Source organism: Hoplias malabaricus, chromosome Y (assembly GCF_029633855.1).
Source record: "Hoplias malabaricus isolate fHopMal1 chromosome Y, fHopMal1.hap1, whole genome shotgun sequence".
NCBI lineage: Eukaryota > Metazoa > Chordata > Actinopteri > Characiformes > Erythrinidae > Hoplias > Hoplias malabaricus.
The window spans coordinates 77,450,900-77,473,218 of NC_089820.1; the positions used below are offsets into that span (position 1 = coordinate 77,450,900).

The 22,319-nt window shown below is 40.6% G+C and overlaps 3 protein-coding genes across 3 annotated transcripts; 2 read left to right on the forward strand and 1 right to left on the reverse strand.

Moving 5' to 3' along the window:
- The first annotated feature begins 42 nt into the window (after positions 1-42).
- On the forward strand, positions 43-7,502 carry LOC136678963 (inositol-3-phosphate synthase 1-A-like). Its single transcript, XM_066657177.1, has 11 exons — positions 43-205; positions 773-896; positions 1,050-1,211; positions 1,858-1,987; positions 2,531-2,724; positions 2,947-3,096; positions 4,584-4,799; positions 5,318-5,482; positions 5,600-5,713; positions 6,531-6,748; positions 7,017-7,502. Exons 2-11 carry the CDS (start codon positions 780-782, stop codon positions 7,213-7,215), a joined length of 1,665 nt encoding a protein of 554 aa, XP_066513274.1. The 5' UTR covers positions 43-205; positions 773-779; the 3' UTR covers positions 7,216-7,502.
- Positions 7,503-9,592: 2,090 nt separating this feature from the next.
- On the forward strand, positions 9,593-11,734 carry LOC136679436 (tubulin polyglutamylase complex subunit 1-like). The gene is made up of 2 exons (XM_066657950.1): positions 9,593-10,125; positions 10,487-11,734. The coding sequence occupies exons 1-2, from the start codon at positions 9,791-9,793 to the stop codon at positions 11,031-11,033; spliced, it is 882 nt and encodes a 293-aa protein (XP_066514047.1). The 5' UTR covers positions 9,593-9,790; the 3' UTR covers positions 11,034-11,734.
- Positions 11,735-16,957: 5,223 nt separating this feature from the next.
- On the reverse strand, positions 16,958-22,172 carry LOC136678617 (pleckstrin homology domain-containing family J member 1). Its single transcript, XM_066656670.1, has 6 exons — positions 21,661-22,172; positions 21,475-21,542; positions 20,568-20,634; positions 19,553-19,643; positions 19,401-19,464; positions 16,958-18,825 (listed from the first exon to the last, which is right to left on the reverse strand). The coding sequence occupies exons 1-6, from the start codon at positions 21,752-21,754 to the stop codon at positions 18,739-18,741; spliced, it is 471 nt and encodes a 156-aa protein (XP_066512767.1). The 5' UTR covers positions 21,755-22,172; the 3' UTR covers positions 16,958-18,738.
- Positions 22,173-22,319: the final 147 nt, after the last annotated feature.

The window sequence follows — 22,319 nt, forward strand, 5'->3', positions numbered from 1 at the left end:
AGTGACGAAAACGTTTGGAAACACCTGCATTCTTACAGCTGAGAACCCGAGGACGAGAAACACAGACCGGCTTCAAAACACCGCTTAAGACTTTTTTTCCGACGCGTTTTTATGCTGCGAGAGACAGAAGAGTGTTTTTAGTTCTTTGGCTGGAGATTCAGACCATACGCTTGCACCGCTGCTGACGGCAGGAGACTTTTATAACGTGAGTAACATTGTTCCCCATTTGGTGAACTCCACCGACTTTACAAAATGTCGGTATAATAATATCGACAAGACGACAGTCAGTAAGAATAGTTTAATATTATATGCTCAATTTGAGATAGAGTTACCTCATAATTTTTTTTACAAATGTGGCGTTAGTGTGCAGGAGTAGCCTTTTAGAATTGTAACGGCGCACACTGAACGTCGGTCCTACGTTAACAAATTACCTATCAATCCTAGCTATGTAAATAACTCCCTTTATCAGTGCGGATAGCATTGCTTCAGTTTGAAAAGCATATTGAAGCCTCTAAACCTTAGGACCTATGCCCCTTTCGGCCATAGATAGACAGGTTTCCAATTTACAGTAGGATCTCGATGTAGGCAAGAATTTAATTCTAAAAAAATACGTATTTATCTACACAGACCTCTCAGGGGCTCTGATAATAATTAAACATTTTATTTAAAATAATGAGAATGCATTGCAAGTTGATGATAACACTACTCTGTCAGGCTGTGTGCTTCATATTTGCTCTATGTATTTTTTAAAATATATTATTTATTTTTGCAGGCACTGAATGATGCCTGAGAAAATTCAGATCAACAGCCCGAACGTGCGGTACACTGAGCAATACATTGAGTCTCAGTACAACTACCACACCACCTCTGTGTCCAGTGATGGAGACACATACACGGTCAGCATCTGACACTTAACCACACTCTCAAATCTGATTTATACACGAGAAAATCCTTTTCATATAATTTTTTTGCTCTCTCTATGTATGTGTTTGTTTAGAACTTTTTTAGTGATTATTTTGGCTTTTGTTCTCTTCTCTTGGTGCCAGTAGGTCACGCCTTGCTCAACTGAGTTCACATTCCGGACGGAGAGAGCTGTGCCCAAGCTGGGGGTGATGCTGGTTGGTTGGGGGGGTAACAATGGTAGCACTGTTACAGCTGCTGTTTTGGCCAATAAACTTGGCCTGACCTGGAGAACAAAGAACGGACTCAAGGTAAAGCACACTAATCCAAGTTCTAATGAAATAGTCATAGAATAAAGCACTGGTGATTGTATGTTTTCTGTAAAGCTTCTTTTTTGAGGCTAAGAATATTTTCGAGCCACCCCACTCCGACACGCATGATATGAATGCACAAAAGTACTCTGAGCCCCACCTAGGAGCTCCGAGCTCCACCTAGGGACTACCAGCATTTTGAGAACCACTGGGATGACAGAAAAAAAGACGTTTCTGTTCATTGTTAAATCAAAGCTCAATTTTTAATTTACAGCTCACAACTCAAATGATATGGTCTTCATTTATTATTTCCCTTGATGGAGACTGTAGTGGTTCAAACGTTGTAAAGAAATCCTTTAGTTTTTCTGTATCCTGCTCCTGTATCTTACTCAACGATATGGGTCCACATTGCCTTTGTATTGCATTATTTTTTTTACATATGATTTTGACTGGCATCCCTCTGTCTCCATGTCACTTTTACTACACTCCCATGAATATCTGAAGCTAATCCCTTTATAAATAATGTCTCTCAGACACAAGATGTGAATTGTAAACTGCTTTGGAAAATGTGGGAGATTATAAAGTGCATATTCATGCTCTAAATATCTCAGTTGTATTTCTCACTACTCTTCCTTCTTTCTTTCAGAGCGCCAATTACTTTGGCTCCTTGCTTGAGGCTTCTACAGTATCCTTGGGATCAGGACCCAATGGAGAGGTCTTTGTGCCTTTTAGAGATCTGCTGCCAATGGTGCATCCCAATGACATTGTATTTGATGGTAAATAGAAAAATATTTTCGGAAGCATGGGTGCAGCAATAACGCTTTTCTATTTCCAATACAGTAGTACCTGTAGATCTAAATAGCATTCTACAGAGTACATAATGACATTCGGGAGATGTTTAACATCAGCCTCTGAAGGTTATGTGCTTCAGCTTTTATGCTGTTTGTTTTTGTATATAAACAAGACAGCAGTTTTACTGGTTTGTTCAGTGAATCAGGAGATCGTACCAGTGGAAATTTCCATTCAAGTCGAATACTAGTGCAGACTTTAAGCTGTGAATATAGTGGAATTTTCCAACACCATTTCACCTCAATGATCCACTTTGCTTGATGTCATTAGGAGATCAAAATAACTGACATAATTATTAGAGAAGCTTGGAACAAAACCAAAGCAAATTTGCCCTCTAGGATTAAGCTGCGTTCTTTTCGATATGGGCTTACACTGACTAATAATTACGAGTGATGTTTGGCAGGATTTGTGCCTTTGTTCTTCCAGCATAGGAGGGCACTGTGCAAATTAGTTTTGTGCATGTTTCTCAGGTTGGGACATCTCCTGCATGGACCTTGGTGCTGCTATGGAGCGTGCTCAGGTTCTGGACTGGAGTCTTCAGGAAAAGCTTCGTCCACACATGAGCAAGCTCAAACCAAGGCCCTCCATTTACATCCCAGAGTTCATTGCTGCTAACCAGGAACACAGGGCTGACAATGTGCTCGGAGGCACCAAGGCAGAGCAGGTAGCAAACAAGCATAAGATAATTGAGCAGAAAAACTACCAAAATCATGTTTTAATCCGAGAAGACAAAAGCATTATTAAATTGTAATTGAAGCTAATTCACAGTTTTTTTTCTATTTGCATTTGCAGTAATCCTATTGCATTTTCCATGACATTTTTTGATATAAAATAAAGAGCAGCTGATTTTAACAGACTGACTTGATTGTATGAATGTCTCTTCCAGGTGGAGCAAATCCGCAGAGATATTTGTGATTTCAAGGAGAAGAGTGGTGTAGAAAAAGTGATTGTGCTGTGGACGGCAAACACAGAGAAATTTTGTGATGTTGTACCTGGTGTCAATGACACAGCCAGGAACCTTCTCAATACTATTCAGGTAACAAACTGGCAACTGTTTCCACATACACACACACAGAGACATTTAGCCAGTGAGCTTAGAGAGAGATTACAAAAATCTGAATAATCACAATACAGCAGGCTAATGTTTGCAATTAGAAAGCAGCATATGGGAACTAGACTCACCGGAGCAGTGTTACAGTCTATTTTCTGCGATTGACAGATGTATAAAAATTAGGCAGACCAATCAGAGCACCGTTGACATGGTTACAGACCAAATAAATAAGCAGGAAGATGGACGGATGAACAGCTCATTTTGTTCGTAGCAGAACACGAAAGCTTAGAACGTAATCAACACGCTGAGAACTAAAATGATTAAAGAGGTTAAAGAAAATATAATCCCTTTTAATGAGAGAAACAACACACAGAAACAGTCTCAAACTCCCTCAGTGACCTTCTGAAACACTTCTGAACTCCTTGTGTTGTTCTCAATAACTCCGTATATCAATTTATTCTTCCTCTTGCAGCATCTTCTACGATTTCAGAACGCTGAGAAAAAAAAACACACTGGACACGGTGTAGTTCCACTACGTCAAAAATCGTATCAGTTTTTTTATGTGCAAAAGAATAGTATGTAGTGAGAAAATGTGTTTATTCAGAGAAAGCTTATTTTGGAGCAATTTGAAAATAGTTGGGAGTGGCCTTGTTTAGTTATTGGGAACATAAGGCCTGAAGGCAAATGTATTCTCACACCCTGCCTCACCTTTATTAGTTTGAGTTTCGAGATCAGTAGTTTTCCATCTCAGACTCTTCTTCTTGCAGTGGTGCTAGCGCAATAACGTATAAACATGCTGATTTAAAAAAAAAAAAAAACTTTCTTGTATATTTTATTATATATTTTTTAAATGTCAGCTCCCCTTAACATTGTGTGAATATTTCATGATATATCGGCCAATAGAAATGGATCTAAATAATTTTTCTATTTAAAAAATGTTCAATTATTGTTGGGTGGTACGGTGGCGCAGCAGATAGTGTCGCTGTCACACGGCTCCAGGGTCCTGGGATTCAATCTGGGGGTTCAATCCCCACTCTGGGTGACTGTCTGTGAGGTGTGTTCTCCCTGTGTCAGCGTGGGTTTTCTCCGGGTGCTCGGGTTTCCTTCCATGATCCAAAAACTTTTGTTAATAGGTGAATTGGTGACTCAAATGTCTGCATAGGTGTGAGTGTGTGTCGCCCTGTGAAGGACTGGCACCCAGTGATTCCAGGTGGGCTCTGGACCCACCGCAACCCTGAGTTCGATAAGCGTTTACAGACAATGAATGAATTATTTTAATGTACAGTACATATTCTTACAATGTTCTTATCATTTTGTAATGACGGTGGCATTGTGAATTATTAACATTTATCAAGGCCCAGTGTTAATGAAATATTCAGTTATATTTAATTAACTGTTAATGGCTGTATTATTTGTAAATAATATATCACATGCAATCCAATCAAACTCCTTTCTTCATTTCTTCATCATAGACTGGAGGAGAGGTATCTCCATCAACACTCTTTGCTGTGGCGAGTATTCTGGAAGGCTGTGCCTATATCAATGGCTCCCCTCAGAATACCTTCGTCTCTGGAGCCGTGGATCTGGCCATTCAAGGGGGGGTCTTCATTGGGGGAGACGACTTCAAATCAGGCCAGACCAAACTGAAGTCTGTTCTAGTGGATTTCCTTGTCAGTGCTGGTATCAAGGTAAGTATTTAGATTTATCTAAACCTGCTATGTGGATGTAAATAATAATTAAAGCATTGTTTAGATGTGAAAACCTACAGTAAATATTTGTAAAAATACTTTTGTCCATGTAGAAGAAAGCTTTTTAACTTAGAATTCATTAAGTTATAACAAAAGTATTATGTTGCAGTTTGGCATTGTCTCTCTCATAGTTTATTCAAACAGACAGACGAGGAGGTATGAAATAACTGATGGAGTAAAACTTCAAAAAATTTACTTTTCAGGAGAAGGGAAAAATAAACTTATTGTAAGTTAATGTAACAAGAAATAATTTCATTTAGGAGCATTTATTTGCACAGTTTGTTATGAAATTTCTCTCCATGTAAACAGCAGCTGTTGTATTCCATTTATGAGAATTAAAAAAAAAAAGAAATAAAACAAAAATGTAGATGCTGGGACTTTTTTGAGTCAAAGTTTTTGATGTATTTTTGAGTGTGCAGTCTCGTTTACTGTTTTCCCACGCCCCTCCACTTCTGCAGCCAACCTCCATCGTGAGCTACAATCACCTTGGGAATAACGATGGCATGAACTTGTCTGCACCACAGCAGTTCCGCTCTAAAGAGATCTCCAAGAGCAATGTGGTGGATGACATGGTGCAATCCAATCCTGTGCTCTACAAGCCAGGAGAGAAACCAGACCACTGTGTGAGTAAACCAGAGTCCTTAACTGGGAGTGTTTTTGGTCAATATTTAATGCACTTGTTTGGCGGCCATCTTGGCTGACGTTTTTAATAGAGCTGTGTATAATTTGTCTCACTCCAGGTGGTGATTAAATACGTTCCATATGTGGGAGACAGTAAAAGGGCAATGGATGAATACACATCGGAGATAATGATGGGTGGCACTAACACTATTGCTCTGCACAACACCTGTGAGGTAAGTTCTGTCTTGCTTGTTTAGAAAAACCCAAGGTGAGACAAGCAGCCTAAATCTATTCACAAGTAAATGAACTGGGGGGTGTGGTGGTGCAAAGAAATACAAAGGTAGCAAAGGTATCAAAACCCAAATTGAGTTGGAACTCTGTAGCTTTAGAAAGTTGTAGTCAACCAATCACAAAGCAGCACACCCACTAAACATAATAAGATTAGAACAAAAATGTTACAGCTTGAAAAAAGCTGTGCTATTTGGCTTCACTTCTGATCTTAAGACACAAGAAGTGTGTAGTCAAGGCCATCTGTACATAATGTAAAGCCTGTGTGAATAAAACGGAGATGCTTATTAAATGTTTTGGTTTCTAAAAAGACACAGCATCACATACACCCTTTAAAATTATTTAATGTCATAAATAAATAACCCTGGTGTGTGGAGTGTCAGCATGAGTCCATATTGTGTATGAGGTGAGGACTGCTAGTTAAATATGGCATCTTAATTTATCCCCTAGGTGTCTAAACGTATAACTTCAATACATAACATGTAATAACATAATAAATATATGGTTACATAATTAATTATACATACAGTTTATATTCTTCATAGACAGGTTAAGGTCTGCACGCCTTGTTTTTTTTTTTCATTTTGTATTACTACATTTCTATAAAATGGCTGCACAAAAGTAATTCGGCATTGCACTGAAAATACAGTGGGACAGATAAACAGGTTATTGTTGCTATTCTGTGAAACCTGTATTGTGATATAAATATTATTTTTAATTGATTTGAATATTATCTGAATTTATTTATTTATTTAAATAAAGGACTCCCTGCTGGCCAGCCCCATAATCTTGGACCTGGTAATCCTCACAGAGCTGTGTCAGAGAATCACGTTTTGCACAAAAGATGACCTGACCTTCCAGTCCTTCCACAGTGTCCTGTCCCTGCTCAGTTTCCTCTGCAAAGCTCCACTCGTCCCACAGGGGGCGCCGGTAGGAAACGCCTTTTTCCGCCAGAGAGCCTGCATCGAGAATGTCATGAGGTACAGTCAAGTTAATAATAGGGCTGTAAAATATGAACAATGTCGCATGCTGTAGTTATACCATTACTGCAGTATACTGTGCAATATGGCAAAACCATTTCCTATTCTATCAATCCCTGTTCAAATTAAGAAGGGTGTTTTCCTTCTCCTGTAGGTACCTTTTGGAGATAGGAAGATTGTCTAGACTTATCAGAATAGCCTACATTGTAGAATATTTTACAATATAGTGTTTTTAAAATTAATGTTTACATATTCTTTGGTCAAACAGGGCATGCCTGGGACTGCCTCCTCAGAACCATATGCAGCTCGAGTATAAGATGGAGAGAAGCTTCATTCATCACCATGAGAACAAGGTCCATAACACTGCTCTCCCAAAGAACATCCATTTACCCAACGGGTACCACTGTGCCCAGAATAAAGAGATGAATGAGCTTGAAAATATTACAAAAATAAAAACTATTGCATGAAACTTGTCTCTCATGTTTTAAGGGTTATTTTTAAGCAGTGACTTGAATTATTGCTGTTTTGGTGGTTTAGGATCGTGCGCACTTTATAAGCACATTGAGTATTGTTTTTTTTTTGTTTGTTTTTTTGTTTTTTTTGACCAAAAAAGTGTCAGTGTAGGAAAAAACTGGTTGTTTGTACTTTTTCAAAATAATTACAGTATTCACAAAAACTGTTATGTGTTCAAGGCTGTGGTGTTATTTTATATAAGGTTTGATGAATTATTAAATAAATGAATACTACAAACTGTCATGAAGACCCATCTTGTTTATGTGAAATTATTGAAATTCATTCATTCATTGTCTGTAACCACTTATCCAATTCAGGGTCTCTGTGCATCTGGAGCCTACCCAGAATTCATTGAGCGCAAGGCAGGAACACACCCTGTAAGGGCGCCAGTCCTTCACAGGGAAACACACTCATACATATGGACACTTGAATCCATCTACCAACGTAAATTTTGACCGTGGGAGGGAAACCGGGGCACTCTGAGAAAACCCATGTGGAGAACACACCTAACTCAATAAAGGAGTGGGGCTTGAACCCACAACCTCCAAGTCCTTGGAGCTGTGTGACCGGGACACTACCTGCTGTGTCACTGTGCCACCTGAAAAGAAGTTCAGTAATTAATAACATGAACTTACTCAAATAATGATGATCCAGTTACAGAAGGTGATTCACTGCAGATACAGTGGATACTAATACAAATAAACTTTTTAGATACAAAAATGTGTTAAAACCATGGTAAAATTATATGTGTATTAAACCAACTCTTGTTTTACACACTGGAGTCAAGCCAGTCTCCACTTGGAAAAGCTTGGTCAAACTAGTCCCCTCATTGTTTTTGTAGAACTGCCTATTCTGAACCTTATGGTAAGACATTGTAGAGGAACGGATTTCAAAATAAAAGTCACTGACAGGAAATTAATATAATGAATATGTAAATATATAAATAAATAATACATGAATTAAAAATAATTTGCTGTTTAGAGAATGCAATGAAGATATCAGGTCATGTCACTTCAATGTAAAATATCTTTAAATTATATGTAATTTTTATTCTAAATGTTATTAAAAGAAAGCCTAGTTTGCACACGTCATTTTCACTTCATGGGTGGCACGGTGGCGCAGCAGGTAGTGTCGCAGTCACACAGCTCCAGGGTTCAATTCCCACTCCGGGTGACTGTCTGTGAGGAGTTGGTGCGTTCTCCCTGTGTCCGCGTGGGTTTGCTCCGGGTGCTCCGGTTTCCTCCCACAGTCCAAAAACACACGTTGGTAGGTAGGTGACTCAATAGTGACCGTAGGTGTGAGTGTGTGAGTGAGTGTGTGTGTTGCCCTGTGAAGGACTGGCGCCCCCTCCAGGGTTCCAGCCTTGCGCCCAATGATTCCAGGTAGGCTCCGGACTCACCGTGACCCTGAATTGGATAAGCGGTTACAGGTATTGGATGGATGGATGAATTTTCACTTCATAATGATACAACACTTGATTGTCACTCAATATCACATCATTCTGGTGTGTCATTTCAAAATAAAGGCTCTTTGAGTTGTTCTATATCTTTATTTTAATTCCAAATTTAGATCATTATTATGAAACTGTTAGTTTGCACAGAACAGGTTCACTGTATAATAACAGTACACCACCTGAATATGTCACTCACTTAATATTATGTCATTCTTATGTGTCATTTCAAAGTAAAAGCCCTTTGTTTTTCCTATCTTTATAACATTATAATAAATCAGGTGATGAACTATCATTATTATAAAGTGAAATTGTTCTGTGCAAACTGAAGCATTCCTTTTAATATTTATCTAAATTTTTAATTATATTTATAGATAAGTCATTCTGAGTGACATAATCAGGTGGTGTACTTTCATTTTGTAGTGAATTTGTTGTGAACAGTTTCCTTTTAATAATTATCTAAATTTGGAATTAAAGTTACAGAGATGGGACCATACAAAGGACCTTTATTTTGCCGTGTGTGACAATCAGGTGTTGTACTATTATTATGAAGTGAAAATGGTGTGTGCAAACTGGAGGATTTCTCTTAATAACATTTAGAATATAAATGACAGAAAAATAATAATTTAAATATAATTTATGTTGAATTGACATGTCCTGATATCTTCATTACATCCACTTAATAGCAATGTCATTTTTTAATTTATTTATTATTTATTTATATATTAGTTTATTTCATTTCTTGTCAGTGACTTTTGGCTTTTCTTTTGAAATCCGTTCCCCTACAGCTCTTACCGTAATGTTCAGAATACGCAGTTCTACCAAAACAATGAGGGGGTGCTAGTTTGACCAAGCTTTTCCAAGTGGATGCTGGCTTGACTCCCGTGTGCAAACAGTGTGCGCATGCGCCTGCTTCCAACTCCCATAGCAACAGCAGTCGCTATCTTAGCAGTTATGCTACAAAACAAACTGGCTTACTTCACATTTTAAACCTTGGCATGTCGTTGTTTTATTTACAACGTGCTCGTGGATAGATTTAATGCTTAATTAAGGTTTACATTTAAGGGGCGGATGCTGTAATGGCGGAGAAGAGGCGCTCGGGTGTCGGTACGGTGGGCATAGGTGAGTCTAAAGCGGTGAAGGAGGAGGATAAAGACGGAGAGTTTCTCTCTCAATGCGGGGTCGGGCTGCTGCTCAGAGACGCTCTGTTAAAGCTCCTGGAGGCCAGGCCCGAGGACCCCATAGCCTTTCTCGCCGAGCACTTCACTAACTTGGGCACGGAGTGTGAGGGCGGCCCGCTGCCTGGAGGAGGAGGAGACGGAGGAGATGAAGAACAGGAGGAGAACAGGGTGGAGGAGCAACAGCAGCTTAACAGAGCTCTGTGGCATCTGAGTCTGGCTCATCACTCCCAGCGGTAAACTTACACAACTTTATCATTGCATCCAGTACATAATGTCCAAGAACGTACGGTGCACTCGTTGTGGCAGTCCTATAATAATATGGGATGCCATAAAGCAGCTCATGAGCTCCCTCACTGCATTAATGGCTGTCCTGAGGGACATAATATTGACTTATTTTGGCTGTTACAGTTACATTACTTAAGGTGGAACTGATTCCATGTTTGAGAGAGCCTCTTATTAAAACATAACATTCCACCTTTAAAGATGAAGAGCTCTTGAGTGAACACAAATGAAAATGTGTTTGTTTTTTCTGTGAAAACTGTAGTAGTACGCAATTGTCTACATTGCCTTTAATTTGTCCTTGTTTTATTTCAGATCAGCTTTCAACAACAACATCCGTGTGGCCTATGACCTGCTGAGTCAGTGTGGCTCCCGTCGGCGTGTTCCCAGTTGTGTCCGAGGCCGTCTTTACAGTGAAATGCTGCGGTGCTTGTGTAGTGAGGGAGGTCTGTCCGGCACCACGGCCGCGCCCCTGCTCCGCCGAATCCGATGCCACGACCACGAGGCTGTGCCCTTTGAGCTTTTCCGGCAGGGTGTCCAAACATGCGCAGCGTTTGCAGACTATATCCGCAAGTCCCAGTGCCTATATGCTGCAGTGGCCAGTCGCCCCGAGCGGCCAGCGGAGAGAGACCTGTGTCGTGCCGTTCTGTCCACCCTCCAGGAGGCATTGGAAACTTCGCATGGGGCTGATTCTGCAAGGTTCCTGGAGGCCAGTGCCAAGATCTCTCCAGCCAAGCTGGCACAGACCATGGTAGAGGCGAGTGGCACTGGCGAGCAGCAGGAAGGACCAACCATGGACGCTAAGGAGTTTGAAGATGCTGCTGCTGCACTTTTCATTGACAGGGTTCGAGTGGTCAATTGAGCCAGAGTCAGAAGGAGACTGAATGAGGAAAGGTCTTTGGAAGCTAAGCCAAAAGGGCCATGTCTATTTCAGATAATGTTGTAGATGTTTTTGAGAATTGATCCTGGATGACATTGTGGGTTTTCTTTTAGGTGTTTACTTTAAATTATGGTCACTAAAATGTAGTGCTCATGTTGAGAATGTAGCTACAGTTGTAAGTAAAATATTTACATTTACTGACATTTGACAGCTGATAAATACCATATTAGACAGTGGTTTCTTTTCTAGAATTAATTTTCCATGAAATGCAATGTGTATCTGATTCTGTAAAAGTTGAACAAAGGAATCCAGCAAAAAATAGAAACTACTATTAATCAGAAACAGGCTCTAATAATCAAGTATAGCTACCCACACTAGGAATGTATCTAATTTGCATAATATCTCTGGGGCCTGGAGGTTGTGGGTTCGAGTCCCGCTCCAGGTGACTGTTTGTGAGGAGTGTAGTGTGTTCTCCCTGTGTCTGCGTGGGTTTCCTCCGGGTGACTGTCTGTGAGGAGTGTAGTGTGTTCTCCCTGTGTCTGCGTGGGTTTCCTCCAGGTGACTGTCTGTGAGAAGTGTGGTGTGTTCTCCCTGTGTCTGCGTGGGTTTCCTCCGGGTGACTGCCTGTGAGGAGTGTGGTGTGTTCTCCCTGTGTCTGTGTGGGTTTCCTCCGGGTGACTGTCTGTGAGGAGTGTGGTGTGTTCTCCCTGTGTCTGTGTGGGTTTCCTCCGGGTGACTGACTGTGAGAAGTGTGGTGTGTTCTCCCTGTGTCTGTGTGGGTTTCCTCCGGGTGACTGTCTGTGAGAAGTTTGGTGTGTTCTCCCTGTGTCTGTGTGGGTTTCCTGCGGGTGACTGTCTGTGAGGAGTGTGGTGTGTTCTCCCTGTGTCTGTGTGGGTTTCCTCCGGGTGACTGACTGTGAGAAGTGTGGTGTGTTCTCCCTGTGTCTGTGTGGGTTTCCTCCGGGTGACTGACTGTGAGAAGTTTGGTGTGTTCTCCCTGTGTCTGTGTGGGTTTCCTGCGGGTGACTGTCTGTGAGGAGTGTGGTGTGTTCTCCCTGTGTCTGTGTGGGTTTCCTCCGGGTGACTGACTGTGAGAAGTGTGGTGTGTTCTCCCTGTGTCTGTGTGGGTTTCCTCCGGGTGACTGACTGTGAGAAGTGTGGTGTGTTCTCCCTGTGTCTGTGTGGGTTTCCTGCGGGTGACTGTCTGTGAGGAGTGTGGTGTGTTCTCCCTGTGTCTGTGTGGGTTTCCTCCGGGTGACTGTCTGTGAGAAGTGTGGTGTGTTCTCCCTGTGTCTGTGTGGGTTTCCTCCGGGTGACTGACTGTGAGAAGTGTGGTGTGTTCTCCCTGTGTCTGTGTGGGTTTCCTCCGGGTGCTCCGGTTTCCTCCCACAGTCCAAAAACACACGTTGATGTGTGAGTGTGTGTGTTGTCCTGTGAAGGACTGGCGCCCCCTCCAGGATGTATTCCCGCCTTGCGTCCAATGATTCCAGGTAGGCTCTGGACCCACCGCGATCCTGAACTGGATAAGCGCTTACAGATAATGAATGGATGGATGTATAATATCTAAATTTAGAAATTGTGTTACTGCTTAAATGTTCATTACGGTAAACTGTCAGAATGATCTGAGCTGTTCTCAGCATTATAATACATACCAAACACTTCATTAGCTCTCCATGTTGTCAGTGATATGCATCTTAGTCGTTCGATTTAGTTTTCACACACCATGTGGTTCTCTAAGAATGGTAGCAGTGCTGCTCACAGTGTATTTCCCACACTTGGTAAAGTCATAAATCCTCTACGTTGTGTGCTTGTTTGTGGATGTATTCTATGGAGTGAACAGCTTTTTAAATCTGCGAAACTAACAATATCTAACAATAACCCTTGGGATTAATGAATTGGGATTAGTTTTAGAATCGGGTCGAGTAAACTATTTGCCTGGGGTTGTGAAAAACATATCAATGAGGTGCCATTGTTCTGCGTGTAATGAATAATTCATATTCTTTATGAAACATCTGAACAAAGACATACAAGAAACATTAATGACACAGGACAATGCATTTTCCTTTTATCCAGCAGAGGGTGTCAAAGGTTGTTTTATTTAAGTCCAACTGCACATGCACGCACACACAGATACACACACAGGTGCAATGAAGCTGCATGATTAAATCCCTAGGATGTAAACAGAGTCATTGACATTGGTTTGATGTGAAATGCTCCACTCCAAAGTAACTTTCAGTCAGAACCGTTGAGAGTGGTGGCGATAGGAAGGGAAAGGTAATGCTGCAGATCGGAGATTCACTTGGATAGGAACCAGACGTCTGGTGAAAGTGCTGAATGCTTTAAAATGTCCCTCTGAACGATTGTTTACCTTTTAACAATAAATTGTGCAGAAAAATTCTATATAAAAAACCAGGGTGAATTTATTAGTGATTTGTTTGTGAGAAAAGTTTGCAACAGTATGCAATACTTCCAAGGAATACCTACTTATACATTCACCTCCAAGTGCTTTGTTCCTGTAGAAAGAATATCAGTGTGTAATGAAAAGCAGAAAGGTCTTGATCCTGTTTTCAATACTTGAAATGAAAATCTCTGTGACACCAAACACAAAGCTCCTTTTCAGTTTAGTTTCAAACGGTTTTTAAAACTTCTTGGACACTGCGGTGAACTCATTTTCACTTCAGCCTTAACTCACTGAGGCATTAAAGTTACACCAAGCCAACCAACATGTAAGCAATACAGCTATACCCAGAAGTACAATGATTCATAAAGCGCTGGTTGTCTTTGATTAGAACTTTCCCCTCATTTCCCTGATGTATAGAGAGTTTAGCTATTGATTTTTGAAAAGCTGCTGAAATGAGAAGAACAACTTAGCGAACCTGATCCATATCTTGCCCTTGAGAGAGGAGCTGCGACACACTAATATTGTCTGTAATAGAATCAGCCACAGAGCTCTGCTATTGCTCTGCCTATTTTTGGCTTTGCCTTTAGCCAGTAGTTAAATTAATGTGCTGCTGCGGTTATCAGTACTGCTCTTTTAATAGAGCAACATGGGACGCATTAAATGTAATAGGAAAGAATTATTTGGATCGTGTAGCCCTTAATTTCCGTTTCATTAGCACAAAGGCCACGGTATTGCTTATCAAGCTTTTTAATTGAACTTCCTTCCACAACCACATGCCACTCAATGGCTTTTGTTCTTCTCCCTTTGTCTCACAAGGGCAGTGGTTTGCGTCTTGGGTCAGGACAGACAGCTTTTGTGCCACCAACACAGAAAGGAAGAAGTGAGAATGAGAGGAAAGGGAATGTTCCACTGCTAGGAGGAGCCCTGAAGGTCACAGCACACATATCTACTTTCTGATGCTGGAGGTTAGCTTTATGTGTTTCCAGAATGTACTGTATGACCATGTGTTTGCACACAGCCCTTATAATAATTAAACTAAGAAAGCATTGTACACTTATTCAAATGTGCACCCGCAGCTTGTGTAATCAGTGACAGAGGCTCTGTTCTCCCTATTACAGGTCAGTGAAGAATCACAATGTTTTTGAAGCTGTAACTGTAAGGTAAATTACTTATTGTTCCTTTAACAGTAATTATCTTTTATGCTACCACCAGTAAAACAAGCAGCATTTAGCACTGGTTAGTTGTAAACATGTAATTAGGTAGCACTTCCAACCACAATAACAGTGGGTCCAGGGGGATAAGTAGTTCCAGAATTTTCCACCAAAAGTTGAGTATAAAAATAGTAAAAAAAACAAAGACACCAGTGGATACCTCATTTTAACCGTCCAATCAGTTTCTTTCCACCTGTTTCCCACCTCTGTGTTCAGCTCCAGTTCCCACTGTCCTTTGGTATAGTGTTGTACTGAGTCAGTCTTTTCTTCTTCTTTCATGTTTTGAAATGACTTGAACTGTTCCTGAGATTCTGTACTAAATGTATTATAAATATAAACACCCTCAGCATATGGGGCACGCTCTGTGAAGCATAAACAGGTTCTTCTGGGACGACAAAGAAACTTCATTCTTCTTCGTGAGTAGCACTTTTAAACAACAGATCACTCTGAGAAATACTTTTGGTGGTAAAAATGACATATTGCCCCTTTAGATTTGGGCAGAGCCCCTTGCATCACCCCTCACATTAGGGCCTGTCATGGACCTTGTGTTTGTTTGTAGACAGTGGGTCAGCATGCTCTGGGCCTCGCAGAGCTGGAGGCAGCAGGACACACTAGTCCAGTCATTATTAAACCTAATGAGGATCTGTGTGTCAATAATTCAGCAGGGTGTTCATTACCAAGTCATCCTCATTGCAGTTGGGGCCAGACTGCAGGCTTAAAGTTAATGTAGCTTTGTCCCTAGTGTGGGCCAGCAATTATAATCCTGGTCAGTGTCCCCTGGATTTTTTATTTATATAAACCTGCTTGTTCTGTCTGGTTTCTGTTCTTTAGAGGAAGAAAAGCTGTACTGTTTACAATGTCTGGAACAGCCCTTTCCTTAGAAAGTTACTCATTGTAACCTAGTGGTTTTTCAAGGTCGCAGGGCACAGGAAATCACCAGAATACAGTGAACACAGGCACCTTTATATACACAGAGCTTCCAAAGGCTGATAGTCTCGATGAATGGCTGAACCTATTACTGACAAAATGTGAGTTAAAGACCTCCAAATGCCAAGTGTGAACCAACTATAACCCCAACCCCGACTGTGAAGAAATGGAACAGGGTTCTCTGGGATGATCCTGAAAGTACTTTTTTAACCATTGCTATGGATCATGAAATATTCAGACAATGTAAAGAGGAGCTGGCCAAATTACTCAAAATGAATGACATCTACCTCCTTGTGCTTCAGGAAACGTAACATGCTCCAGCAAAGCCAGACTTGCCCTAGTATACAGAAGGTGTGTGTGCTTGTTAAGAAAAGCAAACACTTCCAAGTTCTTTCCAATGAACTTCACACAGCACAATTGCAGTTCTGCATCCGGAACAACACACTTCTCTGATAAGACATTTGCTGTAAGCAAAAACCTCATGTCTATCACTAGTAAGTGCACAGAAGTGTGAAGTCACACTGCAACCAAGACCCTTCAAAACACAGTCTAGTGACTTATTTGTCCTTGCCTAGAGGACTCCTGTCCAAAGTCCAGCTGTGGGTAAAAAGGTTTGAGTGACTGATCAACCACAGCAAATGCAGAAGCTTAAAGGCAGTCGAAATAAACCATAAAACCCACATATTAAAACACGTACATATGCTGAAATCGTGATTCAGCTTCTGCTGTATGTGACGTTGTCCATTTTAAAAATGTATATTACACAAATGTATAACACAGCTCCTTGTTCAGACGTTGGTAATCTCCCGTCTTGACTATTGCAACGCCCTCCTGACAGGTCTTCCGGCCTGTGCTGTGAGACCGCTACAGATGATCCAGAATGCTGCAGCACGCCTGGTCTTCAACCAGCCTAAAAGAGCACATGTCACGCCCCTATTAGTTGAGCTGCATTGGCTACCCTTAGCTGCTCGCATCAAATTTAAATCACTAATGATGGCCTTCAGAGTATTCACTGGCTCTGCTCCCATCGACCTCAATAGACTCTTAAAACCACGTTAGCGCCCGCCCTCTCCGTTCCTCCGTTCCTTCCAAACACAATCAGAGCAACAGAAACCTTCTCCGCATTCAAGAAATCCTTGAAAACCCAGCTCTTCCGAGAGTATCTCTTACACTGAAAGTCTTTCTTTAATGCACTTATTACGTCCTGGCATTTTGCACTCAATGTAAGGTAATTTGTATAAATTGTGCTGTAGTTTGAATGTTAGATCCTCTTTTGTAAGTCGCTTTGGATAAAAGCGTCTGCCAAATGCATAAATGTAAATATGGAAATAAAATCTCAGAAAATACTTTTGAAAGGAATTTTATTTAAAAAAATAAAACGAATATTTTGAAAACTAAACATACACAAAAAGATAAACAGTGACAACATGCACAGATCCAGCTGTAGGGTTACAGCTGTGAAACATCTGTTTGTAAGACTCTTCTCTGAGAAGGACGGTTCAAGTTGAGTAACAGTAACTGAATTATGATTAAAGAGTGTAACCCTGAAGTCTGTTTTTCAACAGAAATTATAAAAAGTGCCGCTATATCGCACACATGATTATTCTCAGAGGGTGATTTTGCCACCGCAGTTTCCCCCGTTTCCCCCTTACTGTAGCCACAGCATGTTTGTATGCAAAGTTGGCTTCTCAGTTTCGCACTGGGTCTCACCCATAAGTAATATAACATGGGTCTCACCCAAAAAGACTTGAGCAAAAGGCTTTAAGTGAAAGACTTTCATGACATTATCCATTGATGGAAAACTAAAGAAGCAAAACTTTGGGCACAACCATGTCCTTGGGAAAAGAATCCTATAATTACATGAACCTGAAATGTGTTATATAATATTTTCCCAGTTTGTAGACACTCCTTATCATTATAATAACTGTTAAAAGACTACCTGACTTTGCTAATGCTCATGTGACAGAATGCACATGAAAATTTCCAAAATCTACTCCAAAGCCTTCCTAGAAATACGAGCAAATCTATTTAATACTCTTCATTTTGGACAAAAATGAGTGTCCACGAACAATTGGTCATAGATTGTGCCCCAGCTCTTTGAGCTCCTGGGGACAGGATGTGTTAGTAAATGTGAGAGAGACTCTATGGTTGCTCTGAGTTTCATTTTTAATGCCTGTTCTAAGCTGAGCTGGCTGTGTAATGTATACACTCAGATAAGCCACTGATGGTCTTCAAAAGAGCTGTGTGCATGCTCCCCACCAGAGTCTGATTGGGTGCAGGACACAGATGTACACACACAAGAAAACATGAGCAGCATCCACACACGGCTCTTTAATTTATCTAAGCATAAGCGTGTAATACAGTGTGTGGACATTCGTCATATTTTCTTGTGCTTGCAGTGTGATTACACATATTAATAGCATTATATTCTTAAAAGATACATTTCAAAGAGAAAGGAAACGTGTGCAAAATTAGGACATAATTAATAGACATTCAGCTTGGGTTAACAAACTACAGTAAACAGACATAGTGTCATTATATTAGTCCAGCTGAAATATTGTCGTTAAAGCAACATATATCATAAAACTAAGCCTGCCATTAGGCATGGGTTGTGGGGAAGTGGTGTTTGAAATGTCACAGAATGCAAAACAAGGGTGCACTAGGCACTTTTGTGTGAAGTGAAACCACAAGCAGTCAACACTCGTTATGTGAAAGCTTCCTACTTCTGCTATATTAAGAAGCAGTGACCAGTATCGCCTCCGTCAAACAGAACTGTAATTGATGATGTCTGTAAGTGTGAAATCTTGACAAGAAGCACATCAGTGTCAGTTAAAGCGCATAGTACGGGAAATTGCATTCAAATGCTACTGGCTCATTCTCAGCTGATATTCATAACAGTGCCATTGTGTATAAAACCTACTAACTATATCAACATTCAATTACACAATCGTTTAAAAAAGAATACACAGTGATAGAGCCTTTTTAAATTCTGTAAATCAGACCGTAAAATGGGAATTAAAGATGTGGCAACGTTACATTTGGAAATATCTGGATGAGGAAAGAAGGAAAAACAGCAGGTTTTCTGTTTTCTTGAAAATGCTCTACACACATGTGGTGGGTCATCTATGCTCACACTCACTGAGCTGGGTTAAATGGGGGGAGGGGGCAGAGGAGGAAATCCACTGTTGACTTGAAAGCGAGTCTCCTCTGAAATCCCATACTGCTCCAGTGGGTCCTATCATGAAGGAGCAAATATAAAAAGACAAAAAAGGTAAAGTGTTGTTGTAAAAGACATAAATATGATCCAAAGCATCAGAAGGTAAATGTAATTCTGTACATTCCAGAGCCAATTCTAAGCTATTTTATTAACATTTAATTCTATATTCACTGATTTATTTGGATCAAATTCATTCATTCATTCATTCATTATCTGTAACCCTTATCCAGTTCAGGGTCACGGTGGGTCCAGAGCCTACCTGGAATCATTGGGCACAAGGCAGGAATACACCCTGGAGGAGGCGCCAGTCCTTCACAGGGCAACACAGACACACATTCACACCTACGGAGACTTTTGAGTCACCAATCCACCTACCAATGTGTGTTTTTGGACTGTGGGAGGAAACCGGAGCACCTGGAGGAAACCCACGCTGACACGGGGAGAACACACCAAACTCTTCACAGACAGTCACCCGGAGCGGGAATCAAAGCCACAACCTCCAGGTCCCTGGAGCTGTGTGACTGCGACACTACTTATTAAAAACATGGGGCAAATTATGCTTCCTCCTCTGAATTAAGGAATGTGGCCTTTACCTTCCCAGTGAGTCGATGGATCTCAGAACGATAGAAGATGAGGTTTTTGCGCATAAATTCATAGCTGCAAAAAAAGATATTATTAAATTGGAATGGGAATATGATTGCTTTGCATTTTAATAATGCGACGTATAAAGCATTACGGTACCAACCTAGCTTTGTTGATTGCATCAACCCACTCGAGGCAGTGCTCTTTAGAGTCGCATTCAAACAGGTATTTCCTCTCGGCCTCTTCTAGAAAAGCTAACAGAATTAAACACAGTGTACATATGCGTATGTGGTCAATAGTTTCATGTTTATCTTGCTGCAGCGTTTCAATGATAAAGGTTTATCTGATTAGCCTAAAAGAGGAAGTGGAGAATTTAAGGTGGCTTTTTATACACTCGATGACACAGTGCAGTCTGCCATGTAAAGCACTCAGGCTAATTAACGTGACCATCTGCTGTGATCCTTGCGGGGGTTCTTTGCTACTCGAACTATTCTGCTTTAAAAGATTACACTTGTGTCTTCATCCATGCAGAGTCATATCCGCTGTGGTTGTTCTAAACCTGTCAATTATTGCCCAATACACTGTTGTTTAATGTGTCAGTGCCTTTGAAGACATTGTTTCACATGAAGTTACCTGTAACTGAAATGTGTTTGTGACATGTATCAAAGGCAGCAATAAATCATGACATTGCCAGGAAACTGATATGCTAATATTCGCCAGCCAGGATTATTACAACCATTGAAGGTGACGGAGTCATAAATCTGATTACTCTGTCTATTTCTAGTCAGACGTAATATAAATCTAACTCACAATTGTACAGAACATTAACCAGGCCCAACACATTGCTGCAGCCCACACTACATGAGTGCATCTGACCAGGTTTACACACAGGAAAACGAGGAATGTCATGCAGTAAAGGATAGCTCTACGCTGCCTTCAAATTCAGCCAAACAGAGTAATCTAGAGCACACAGGATTTTATACAAACATTCGATTCAGACATAACTCAGAGCCTTTGTCTCTTGGAATAGTGCCTCAGTAGACAACACTTGTGATGCATCAGACACAAATATAGATAGAAATATCAGTGTCCTCTGTGGAATTACCCTTTAATATGCGCCCTATGGGATTTGTTATGAAATAAACCATTGTTGATGCTGAGTGGGTCATGAGGCTCACCGATGGAGAAAACAGTATCATCTTCTCTCTCGACACGGCACTCCTCCAGCAGCAGCGCTCCAATTGGCTGCAAATATGCACAAAAGCAAGCATTGGTATATAACTGTTCAAACAATCATGTTACAGCAACTCGTGCATACTTCAGCTAAATATTACAAACAAAATGATTAAGAACATGCAACATTTTATATTTTTAAGACTTGTATTCAATTCCATTTTATCACAGGACAGAACCACCACAGAGTCTGTATTGTTTGTGTAGAGGATCATTTTCATTTCTGCAATGACACTAATTACAGCAGTGCTGCTTGTGTTTTTAAACACTGTGTCTCTTCCTCTGCCATTATTACACACACCGCCCTTGTTGGTCCATATTGTAGATGTAAAGTTAGAGACTAGCTCAGTTGTTGCTTTTTTGATGATCATCATCTAGTCTTAAATTAATGGTCACAGGACGTTGCTGGCTGGATATTTTTGGCTGGTGGACTATTCTAATCCACTGAGGTGCTTAACATCTACAGCAGCACTGCTGTGTCTGAACCACTCGTACCAGCACAACACACACACTGCCACCTTGTCAACATCACTACATCACTGCTCTGTGAAGGTCCTTTGGGGGTCCTGACCATTGAAGAACAGGGTGAAAGGGGGTTATTAATGTAAGCAGTGCAACCTACAGGCTACAGTCTGTGGAACTACTAATGCTACAAATTTGGGCGGTGGGGCTTATTAAAAGGACATACAATCAGGGACAGGGTTTTTAAACACAAAACTATGTGTTACCTGTTTTCTTAATGCTGTAAGGGCAAGGAGAGGTTTTTTGTTTGAACTTAAGGGATATTCTGTTCTCTATGGGTCTGTAGTGTTTGACCTATTGATAAAAACACTGAGAGAAAAGCATTCCCACCTCCTCCTCATCTGTGCGAAAGTAAAACAGGAAATTCACTATGAGCTTCACCAGTCTCCTCTTCATGACTGCCAGGGGAAAAGAAGAGTTGACAGTTTGCCTCAGACAAAGCAGGCTCTAAACAATCCTGTATGTGTCTAGTTTGAGTGATAAATAGCGGTGTATTGATGTTGATACGGGTCTTACCGTCTCCTTTCTTGGGTCCCTTCATCCCCATCTCCGCAGCTCTCTCTGAGGGCTGCCGACTCAGGAACACCAGCTCTTTCTCATTAAAGCGCATTTTAAAATCCGCTTTATAACAACACTCGCCTTCTGAAAGTGTTCTAGCTCTCTGTGTGAGTTATTATTACCGTCACCATTCTTAATACACTGAAGATGGGATGGTTAAAATGGACCTCCTAGTCTACCTCGGCACTATTTTATCAATAAGTTAAAAATAAAAGACACTCCATTAAGGTATTTTACACTGCTTTCATAATCGGTTTGTTTCTCCTGCTTTCTAAATAAAAACAAACAAACAAACAAACAACTAAAGAACAGTAATTAAAACCTTGAATCCTTCACGTTACTGCTCCACTGTTACCTCTGTTAACGCTCTGTACCTCAGTACAGCACTGAATACACACTGCCACTAGGCAGTCGAACCAGGAGGACTTTCAAAATAAAAGCCGCTTCGAAAAACACAACAACACGAAAATCAAATAAAAAATAGGTACTAGAATAAAATAGGAACTGTATTAAAAAAACACATCTGGAAATGTATAGAAATACAAATATATATATTAAAATATTGTCATTGTTTTATTAATGCCTAGTGCTATATTTTTAATATTTAGATAACGTTA